General features: G+C 41.0%; 1 protein-coding gene across 1 annotated transcript; it reads right to left on the bottom strand.

The window, feature by feature from the left end:
* Positions 1–8,137: 8,137 nt before the first annotated feature.
* Positions 8,138–9,424, bottom strand: LOC122663097. The gene has a single exon (XM_043858801.1). The coding sequence runs from the start codon at positions 9,422–9,424 to the stop codon at positions 8,138–8,140; it is 1,287 nt and encodes a 428-aa protein (XP_043714736.1).
* Between the last annotated feature and the right edge of the window lie 1,972 nt (positions 9,425–11,396).

Genomic DNA, 11,396 nt, shown 5'->3' with positions numbered 1-11,396 from the left:
CCTGTTATGGCAAACATGTAGAAAATGCATGATAATTCATGAAAATGCTGACTTATGCTTAAAACATGTTTATTAATGTTAAAACATGTGGCAAAAGTAACAGGAGCCTTTCCAAGGTTCTAAGCAAGGTTTGATCACAAAATGACCAAAATGCCCCTAAGGGCAAAATGGCAAAAGTGTCAAAAGACACTTAGAATCATTGTAGGCATCGAAAGTGATGTTAAACATCCTAAAATGACTGAACACACCAAATGATATTTCCAGAATGATAGCCTAGGCCCACGTTTGGAAAATTACCAAAATGCCCCTAGAGGGCACAAATGACTTTGTATGCATATCTATCAAGCATGATGGTCACGTATGCATATGAAAACATCCTAAACCATTATAAAACAGCATGTCATGCATAAAAACATTTTTTCCTATTTTTCCAGAATTTTTCATTATAATTAGAAAAATGACATTTATACCTCTAAATGAGGTGGGAAATGTATAAAAACTATCAAATATGCATGTTAGTGGATAATGATTCCATAAAATCAAGCATGATGAAATATGTATTCCATAATTTTTTTGTGAATTTTTATGCATTTATATTATTTTTAATATTTTCTGAAATGCTAAAAAAGAAGGAAAAACAAAGAAAAATACAAAATCCCCATCACAGATCCGAATTGGATCAAACCAGAGCCCATTCCCACTAATCAAAACATGATCTTTAACATGGTTATAACACTTTTGTCCAAATACCCACCCACATGTTCAGATTTTACATAATCCAAAATCCTTTACAGGGGCAAAAATATCACAAAAAAAATGATTTGGAGGTTGAGAAAATTAATGAATGTCAAACATAGTGACAAGCATCATCCCTGAAAATTTCATATTTTTATCACTCTTGAATTATTTTTAACATTTTTATAACTGAAAAACAACCTTTGTTGTAAAGAAAATCAAAACAAATACTTAGAAATAAGTAAAAAATATGGAAAAATACCCTTGAAGCGTGGAAGTGTCTGGACTCAGCTTGAGTAACCTTTTTTTGACCGTAAGTATCGCCGGAAACCTCCAAAAACCGCTCCAAGTGTGGTTGCTCCGAATGGCAAGAGTGGTGAAGAAGGAATATTTACGGAATTTTATATCAATAATGAAGCATAACCTATGGATAAGAAAACCATTGATCGAAAGAGGGGATCAAGGACTACGTGAAGGTAATTTTTCACTAATTTTCCTCTGTCCTTAAACCCTCCAAAACATAGCTTATTTATAGGAAAAAAAGTGTTCGAGGAAATGACTGAATGAGCCCTGGGGCATTGAAGGCAGGGGACAAGAGGCTGGTGGGCAGTTGGGGCTGGCAGGTGCAAGTGGCTGGGCGCACATGGGCTTGACTTGTGCATGCCTAGGCCTGCTGGGCAGCCTAGGTCGGTGCAGCCAAGACTTTGGCGACCTAGTGGGCATGGGGCCATGCCCATGTGTGGGGAATGGTGGGCCTTGTGGCCTGCCGACAGGCCCAGCCGGGCTGGGTCAGGCCTGGTTGGTCCGGGTCGGGTTAACCCGGTCTGACTCGGTTCAGTAAACTTTTTTTTTATATTTTTATATAAACCTTTTAAAGATTCCATTTTAAAGGCTCCACATTCAAACATCAATATCTTTTGATCCAGATGGCCGTTTTTGACGTGCCACATATCGCCGCGAAGGTCTTAACACGTACTTTCCATCCGTGTGGCAGATATGGCCTGATTTTGCCTAAAAATAGCACGGATATCGAGGAAAGCACATAAGTGGTGTTTCACGTCGATCAAGGTCCAAATGATACCAGAATTACATGAAATTTTACGTGTAAGCACAATATGACCAAATAAAGTTATCCAAATGGTTTTAGGTCACATCAGGTGGCTCGGGTACCAAGAACCATACCAGGGGTGGTCATTTTCACAAAAGTTACCCAATTTGGCCGAAACTTTACGTGAAAACTTAATATGACCAAATGAGGTCATCCAAAGTATTTCGGACTAAATCGGGTGGTCCAGATACTGAGAACCGTGCCAGGGGCAAAACGGTCATTTTCATGAAAGGTGTTGGATTTGGGTGAAACTTCAAATGTGAACTTAAAATGGTTAAATACGGCTATGTTAAGGGTTTAGGCTCTATTTGGGACAGTTTGGTCACAAAAAGTGGGGTAGGGGTAATTTGGTAATTCTTACCATTCAGTCACCACACGAGTTACGTCCTTAACCATCATTGCCAAGACATACTTCCAAAGTGTCAAAATGTGGTGTCTACAGTGTCTTAGCAATGATGGTCGAGGTTGTAACTCTTGTGGTGACTGAATGACAAGAATTACCAAATTACCCCTACCCCACTTGTAACCAAACTATTCTAAGTAGGACCTAAACCCAAGATAACCTTATTTAACCATTTTAAGTCTACATGTGAAATTTCACTCCAATCTGGCACCTTTTACAAAAATGACCATTTTGTCCTTGACATGGTTCTCGGTATCCAGACCACCCAATTTTGTCCGAAACACTTTGGATGACCTCATTTGGTCACATTAAGCTTTTACGTAAAGCTTTAACCAAATCGGATAACTTTTATTAAAATTACTGTTTTGCCCCTGACACGGTTCTTGGTATCCGAGCCTCCCGATGTGACCTGAAACCATTTGGATGACCTTATTTGGTCATATTGTGCTTACATGTAAAATTTCATGTAATTCCAGTATCATTTGGGCCTTGATCAGGGTGAAACACAATTTATGTGCTTTCTTGGTATTCATGCAATTTTTAGAAAGTTTCGACCGTATTAACCGTACGGATGGAAATTACATGTTGCAATCTTCACGTCGATATATGGTGCGTAAAAAATGGCCATCCGGATCAAAAGATAATGATGTTTGAATGTGGACCCTTAAAATGGAATATTTGTTTTTTTTAAAAGATAAAAAAAGTAAAATAAAAAAATGACCGACCCTAGTCAGACCGGATTGATCCGACCGGACCAACTAGGCCTGACCCGCTGGACCTGTTGGGGGAGACACAAGGCCCACCAACCACCCCCAACATGGCATGGCCCCATGCCCACTTGATTGCTAAAGTCGTGATAGATTGCACCAGCCTAGGCTGCCAGCTGCCCTAGCTTGCACATAAGTCGTGCCTGTTAGCCTCCCTGCCAGTCTCTTGTTCCTTGCAATCAATGCCCCAAGGGTCTTTGAGACCTTTCATCGAACAGGTTGTTTCTTATAAATAGAAGGCCATTCGGAGGGTTTATAGATCAAATTCATGCAAAAATTACCTTTGTGAAGATCGTCCTCTCCTCTTTCAATCCATGCTAGATGCATCCCCAGATCATGCTCCCATAGATATATAAAATTTCTAAAATACCCCTTGTTTAATGCTTTTGCCATTCGGAATAACTACATTTGGAATGGCTTTCAGAGGTTTCCGGCGATGATTTGCGGCCAAAGAAGGTTACCCAAGCTGAGCCTAGGCCCTACCACGCTTCAGGGGTATTTTTCTATATTTTTATTTATTTTTATATATTTTCTTTGATTTTCTTTACAAAAAGAGGTTGCTTTTTCAATTACAAAAATATTAAAAATATCAAAAGAGCGATAAAATTCTGGAAATTTTAGGGAAGATGTTTACCACTGTGTTTGATATTCATTAATTTTCTCGAGCTCCAAATCATGGTTTTTGTGATATTTTCGCCCCTATGAAAGATTTCGGATTATATAAAATATGAACCTGTGGGTGGGTATTTGGGCCAAATAACTATGACCATGTTAAAGAACATGTTTTGATTAGTGGGTGTGGGCTCCGGTTTAATCCAATTCGGATCTGTGATGGGGATTTTGTATTTTTCTTTATTTTTCCTTCTCTTTTAGCATTTCAAAAAATACAGAAATAATATAAATGCATAAAAATTCACAAAAAAATTATGGGATGCATATTTCATCGTGCTTGATTTTATGGAGCCATCACCCTGTTTAGGGATGTAGATGTCATTTATACTATTTCTATATGATGAAATATGAATCTCATAAATTTTTTTTTTGTGAATTTTTAATATATTATTTTTTATATTTTTTGAAATGCTAAAATGAAAGGAAAAATAAAGAAAAATACAAAATCCCCATCACAGATCCGAATTGGATCAAACCGGAGCCCACACCCATTAATAAAAACATTCTCTTTGATGTGGTCATAATAATTTTGTCCAAATACCCACCCATAGGTTCATATTTTATATAATCCGAAATCCTTCACAGGGGTATAATGGTCCAAAATAAGATGATTTAGATCTCGGTCTTGTTAGTTAACATCAAGCATGGTGATATGCATATCACATAATATGTTCAAAATTTAAGAAATAAGTTAGCTATTTTTTAAGCTAATATTTCTCGAAACAGAACATTTTACTAGAAAAATAAAGATAAATAGAAAATAAATAAAACAAAATACAAAAACTCACCCTAGATGCGTGGAAGGGCTAGCTCAGTGTAGGTGAGTCCCAAAAACCAGGGAACTCCACCAATGTAGCCCGAATCACCGCTTGAAGTGGCGGCCGGAAACAGCAAAAGGTCGTGAGTGGGGGTTATTTGGGTAATTTATTATCCTAAACCGTAGGGGATTTGGGGATGATACCAGGAGGTTTTCAAAGATGGAAGTGAGATCTTTCACGAGGTAATTTTATAAGAATTGCTCGCTTACCAGAGCTCCTCCTATAATGGTTCAAATGAGGGCTACTTATAGCCTTCAATCTGTTTGAAAAAAAACCCAAAAGGATAGGAATGGGGGTTGGGCAGCAGTGCCCAGCATGGGCCATGGGCGGCTGCACTGTGCGTGCCAGTGGGATGATGTGCCTTGTGCGGCTCAGCGTAAATGGTGCGGGGTTTGTCCCTTGCCGACAGTCCAGCTGGGCCGGGTCAGGCTGGGTTGACCCGCTTTTTTATTTTTATTTTTTTATAAATCTTTTAAAGAATCCATTTTAAAGGTCCATGTTCAAATGCTAATATCTCCCAAATCGGATGATCGATTTTACAGAAGGTCTCAACATGTACTTTCTATCCGTGTGGCCTATGTGGCTGGATTTTGCCTAAAATTGGCACGAATATTGAGGAAAGCATAGAAATTGTGTTTCATGTTGATCAAGGTCCAAAAGATTCCGGAATTATACGAAATTTTACGTGCAAGCAAAATATGACCAAATAAGGTCATCCAAATGATCTCAAGTCACATTGGGGGGTCCAGATACCGAGAACCATGTTAGGGGTAAAATAGTCATTTTTACAAAAAGTGCTGGATTTGGGTGAAACTTCAAATGTGGACTTAAAATGGTTAACTAAGGCTATGCAAGGGATTTAGGCTCTACTTGGGAGAGTTTGATTACAAAAAGTGGGGTAAGGGTAATTTGGTAATTCTTATTATTCAGTCACCACACGAGTTACGACCATAGCCATCATTGCCAAGACACACTTCCGAGGTGTCAAAATGTGGTGTCTACAGACGACGAGCTCTATCTTTAGCGATGGGGATGGCGATGGCGTCAGCGATGGTGAGCTATCTTCTTCTTCGGGAATTTCCTTCCCTTTTGTCTTTATGATGTTTCAATATTCATTTAGGGTAAAGATGCAAAATCACCTTCATTAAGGGTATTATGGTCATTTAGTAAATATTTTGGTGATGACATCATTACTTAACTGTTCTCAGCTAATGGTAGGGGTATGTTTATAAGAATCTTTCAAAATACAGGGGAGGGTTATGAAATAAATGAAATCCCAAGGGTGGTAGACATAATTGTTTGAAAACATAGGTGATAAACATAAAATTCCCTAATAATATATGTGAAGTTGCGCAGTGTACACCTTAGAGAACCTTTTCCATAACAATTTAAGGGAGAAAGAACGCAACCCGGTCATGCACTAGGCGTGGCGACCACGGCTAGACACATAACCGACTTGAAGCTTTTGGAAATGACCGCCTTGCCCCCATGTAAAGGTGGAAATTCCTAGACACCCCTACGCAGTTATGTGTCTAGGCGTGGTCGCCAAACTTAGCGCATGATCGGGTAGCGCTCTATTCTCCATAATATAAAGAAGATAATCTTGAAAAGTGTCTGGTGATATTGTTGGAGTGAAGGATTCCACGTCTTCCACCATCTCATACTATCTTCATGGGTAAACCCCCTTCTACCCATCACAACTATTAATTCTCAATCTCTGTTGAGGAGTGCATTCTAGAAAGAGAAGGAAATATTTAGTGTTCATCATCCCTGTGCATACGGTATTCTCATCAAGCCAGTTATCTTTGTGAATAGAGGGGAAGTACCTAGATCTTTGGTCTTTATTTTTCCGCTGTGGTCATCATCACTATGGATGCAAAACAAAGTTAGTGATTCTAACCTTGTTCTCTATTATTTATTTGATTGTGTTCTTGAATGCCCTATAGAGATCCTGGCTTTTAGGGTTTTTCCCTATTCAAATCAAACTATTCTAGCAAAACTTAAATAAATAAAATAATTAAATCTTAAACAATTCATTGGCAGCAACCAAGATACTTAGATTTTGAGGATTATGGGCACTTGGATACTGTCCACTTGGCCAATCCACGGAGTGCTCACATCAAATGGATGGTTCAGATTATAAATGTTACACGTGAACTCAGAGTTTCATGGTTTAATCCAAACAAAAACCAAAAATACCATTTCCCAAACAGATAAATAAAGGAATTGAATTAGTTGGACCAGATTCAATGGAACAACTCATTCTAATTGGGTGTCATGAACTAAAATGAGCTGGGAATAGATATCATTTAATATAAATTATTTTTTTAATATCACAATTTGTTTTATTATTATTTTTCTAGTAGCTAATTTAATGCTATCTCTTATGTGAATGATTATGGGCTATGGAGTATAGTTCAAATAATGGCTCGCTTTGTGGGTTTATGTTGTATCCTTAAATTAGGTTCTTTTTTTTTTTAATGAACTAAATTAGGTTTTTTATGAGCCTCGCTTAATGGCATTCTATATGAACTAACCTGAGCTTGAGCCCAATGAGGCCCGTGATCTCTAACTCATGTGGACCTGTAAAACGCATTTAAAATGCTGTTATACCCATATTGACAATTTTCTTAAGAGAGACTAAGGAAGGGGGAGGGGAGCACTGGAGTAGAAGCTTGCAAGCCAAGCAAAGGAGAAAGACGGACCAGATGATAGCATAGGGCCCGATGAAAAGACCAACACAAAATGAGATGGAGAAGGGGTAGACGAAGGCGAAGAGTAGGGCTGCAACAGAGTCGGGTTGGGCCGTGCTTTATAAAACCCTAGCTCAACCCTAAGTCCCTTTAGTTGGGCCTAAGCCCAACCCTACCCTAATCAGGGCCAGAAAAATCCAACCCTAACCCACCCTCAGGGTCGGGCAGGGCTAACCCTGATTGGCCCTGACCATGGGGAGGGGGAAAGAAATGCATGAGCTGGAATGGGCCCGGGAGAACATTATCAATTTTACATAAAATAACACTATAATAAAATGTATTATATCACTTATTGCCTTCCTATATATTATATTATACAAAAAAAAATGCGGTTGACGTTTAAAGTTTATAATGTGTATATTATATCAATATATATTTTATAGTATAACTTAAATCAGGATCGAGCCGGGCCCGGCCAAGCTTAGTTTGAGACCTCAACTCTAACCTGACCCGACCTTGACTCAGGGCTAGAAATTTCCAGCCCTGACATGCCCTTAGAGCCAAATATCTCAGCCCAGGCCTTGTTCGGGCTCAGGGCGGATTCAGGTCGACAGGGCCAAACTTGCACCCCTAGCGAAGAGGGTGAGACAATAACTGAAGTGGATGATAACCTGCCAGATGTTGCAGTGCTACTAAAAGAACAAAGAGCATTAAACAGCTCCTAAGTGTCGGATGTTGGTTCTTTTTTTTTGGATGAAATAATAATTCAATTACCAAAAGGGAAAGAAAAGGGGGGGGGGGGGGAGATACAAGCCAAGGAATCCTAAGCCTTACCAAAAGGCAAGACAATACAAAGGCGGAAGCCCAACCAAAAGCGCACCAAAAAACAAGCTCCAGTCCAACCAAAACCGAATAGCCAAACCCCGCTCAAAGAGGGCCAACTAACCCGGGTCAATAGGCTGACCACATAAATTGGAAATTCTTGAATCAGAATTGAGGGATGAATCCATCACAGTGGGGACCACATCGATTGCACGGGGGACAACGTCTATTGGGAGGGGGACCACATCGGTAGGAGGAGAGATCGAGGAGAGAGAGGGCCTAGGGGATAAAAATCCCTTAGGCAACGATTTGAGGAAGGCAGAGATACCGAGAGGCAAAGGGGAAATCTGCAAGGGGGCGACAGACTCAATAGAGACAGAAGGGATGGCAGATTCAACAGGGGCTACATGACCCGCAGGCAGAGAGGAGGTCAGCGCCTCGAGGGAGGAGGCGACATCATCGCAGAGAACCTGTTCCGTCTCTGTTGACCCTGCAGTTGCAGGGGGGTCCACTAGAGCAGAGAGAGAAGGCCGGCGAGGAGAAGGCGAAGCAGGGAGACCTTTCCGACGAGGTCTACGGCGGCTGCCTCTTCCCTGACCACGGTGGAGGGTGGGGAGAGCAGCAGCAAGCGGAGAAGAGGCTGGGACATCTACTCCGGTAGCAACAAGGAGAACTGGAGCCGCGATTATGGGGCACGCTACTCCGGTCACAACAGGGACGACTGTGGACTCGGTTCCTTCCCCATCCACTACGTTGTGACTACAAACCGTCACAGCAGGAGGAATGATTATCGAACCAGGAACCTCGGCTGAGGTACCGCTGGGGCAGAGATCCAAGGCATGGATGGGATTCTCACTAGAAGAAGGCGGAACAGAGGAGACAGCTCCTGCAGAGGGATCTTTAGCGGAGGCGCCACGCCCAGCAGCAGGGCATTTTTCGATCGAATGGCCAAACAACTTGCAGGATAAACACTGAGGAGGGGTCCATTCGTAATGTACAGCCTGGTTGAAGGAGAACCCTTCATCATCAACAACGAGGATGGAAGCTGGCAAGGGAGCATCCGCCGAAACTTCCACACAAATTTTGGCGAAGGCGAGACGATCCTGGAGTTTGGTTCTGCCATCGGAATAGAGAGGGTTTCCAAGGACCGAGCCAATCACGCTAAGGCCCTCCTCACACCAAAAATGCAAAGGGAGCCCAAGGAGGGAGACCCAGAGAGGGAGCGAGCTAAGGTCGAGGCGATGCGGTTGGAGGTAGCGATTCCATTGGCGGAGGAAAAGAGGTTTTCTTCCAACATTCCAAGGGCCTTCATCCAGAACTCTGCGTTTGTCTTCTACATCAGCAAGCTTGAAGATGAAAACTCCATTGTCTAGAAGGAAGGTTTCAAAACCACTCTTGTTTTCCATTGCTTCGAAAGGGAAGCTTTGACAAGAGGGAATGGGGGTCGAGAACCCAAAAAATGCCCAACTAGGCAGTTACCCCATTTCTTAGCTTCAAGATAGAGAAGATCAGCTTCATAGTGGGCTGCTTTGGAGCCATCGATGATGGTAGGACGAACAAAGTGGAGGGGAAAGCCATCACGAGATAAGGGGCTAAGGTTAGAGAAAAGGGAGGACCAAGGCCTATGATCAGGGGGTTCCCTGGGAGGTGTCGGCACCTCCCCAGGGTGATCGGACATAGGAGAGAGAATTCACAGAAGGAAGTTAACAGAGGAAACCTTCGGATGTTGGTTCTACTAAGCGGATAGGTGGAGGACCGCTCAAAGTGTCATCTCTGCTGCTTGATTTATTCGCATCAGTCAAGGGATCACTAATTTAGGAAGAGAAGAGATGACACTTGACATGAATTAACCTTTAAAGCCCAACACAGACCCAATAGAATCTGCCCCATAATAATAAGAATGAATAAAAAATGGAGCCAAACCCAAGTCGTGATCGATCTTTTAGCAGCAACCTTACCTTGAGCTAAAAGTTTAATTTAGGACTAATGGGTAGCTGAGAAAATTAATTGGATTAAAAGGGTATCCCTTAAAAGTAAGTACTTTGGTGGAGCAACTTGGCTCTTTACAACAGAACTAGGTGTCTGGAATGATAGAGACCTTCACCGATCGAGCCATGCCATTCCCATCAATTCTATTATGTGAAAGAGGCATTTTATGCATTTAAGAGTGATCCTGATCATGGGCTCATCAGACAAGCTTTATGTAGTCTTAAAGGCCTTCATGGAACCAACACAGGTTTATTTGATGTAGCCTCCTATGATGAAGAGTTGTTCAGTCTCAACACAAAATAAGTATAAAACCAACAAAAGGGACCAGTTTTCCTTCAGCCCTCTCCCTTGACCGAGGTCTTCGGATGGTGTTAGGAAGGTATCGGGAAATAGTACAAGGGTATTATTGACTTTGTACTATAGGAGGCCTACCTTGTTGCCAGAGGTAAACATTTACACCCATTGATGGCTGTACTTTTCACCCATAGTGAAGAGAAACTTTCTAAGTGTTAGGGAGTTTTATATCAATATAATATTCTTATAAATACGGAAATTTATCACCTCAATTTGTCTGCTTGTCAATTTCCTCAATTCCCTCTAATAGAGGGAGGTGGATCCCACCCAGGCAGTATGTTCAGATAGGGGGTAGGGTGGTCATTTTCGCCCCCTATTAGATGGAATTGAGGAAATTGAGGGGATAAAGATCCGTACGTCATTGATACATTGATACATTTTATAATAATCTTATACACATATTTCAAGTATGTATGTGGAAAAACAATATTACCCTCATTGAAGAAAAAAAATAAGTGAAATATTAAAAGGGAAAAAAAGTAGGGTTACAAATTATTTGACACCGTGAGGGGTGTCAAGAAAATCTCATTAAGTATTCAACAATTATATTGCGGTTGTTTAAGTTGTGAGGCTTCCTTGTGGAAAAAAAAAAATCATAATACATGCTATTATTATTGTGTTTATTGGGCGATGTACATGGCTATTACATAGTGAATATATGACCATATCTTTACGTAATGATTTTTCCAAAAGAACCATATTTTTTTTTTGGACAAATGTTCTCTGTGCTAGGAGCGCCGGTTATGCCCAGACACATGGGGGTGGACAAAATGACCACCCTGCCCCCTAAATGGCAGGCCCATGTGTCTGGGTGTAGGCTGCGTTGCGACATAAAGAACATCAGTCCTTGTTTTTTTTTTTTTTGATGAAAGTGTGTGTAATCACACAAACCACACACCAATCCCAAAAGGTTAACCAACTTTTAGGACTGTGGAATGGTGGATATACACAACACACACCACACGCACACACTCAATATGGGACTAAACCCCAAAAAGTATTATTGACGTCTAATCCATGTAATACCGCATGTAT

This window comes from Telopea speciosissima, chromosome 5 (assembly GCF_018873765.1).
Source record: "Telopea speciosissima isolate NSW1024214 ecotype Mountain lineage chromosome 5, Tspe_v1, whole genome shotgun sequence".
In the NCBI taxonomy this organism is placed as follows: domain Eukaryota; kingdom Viridiplantae; phylum Streptophyta; class Magnoliopsida; order Proteales; family Proteaceae; genus Telopea; species Telopea speciosissima.
This window is presented reverse-complemented; position numbering and strand designations above follow the sequence as displayed.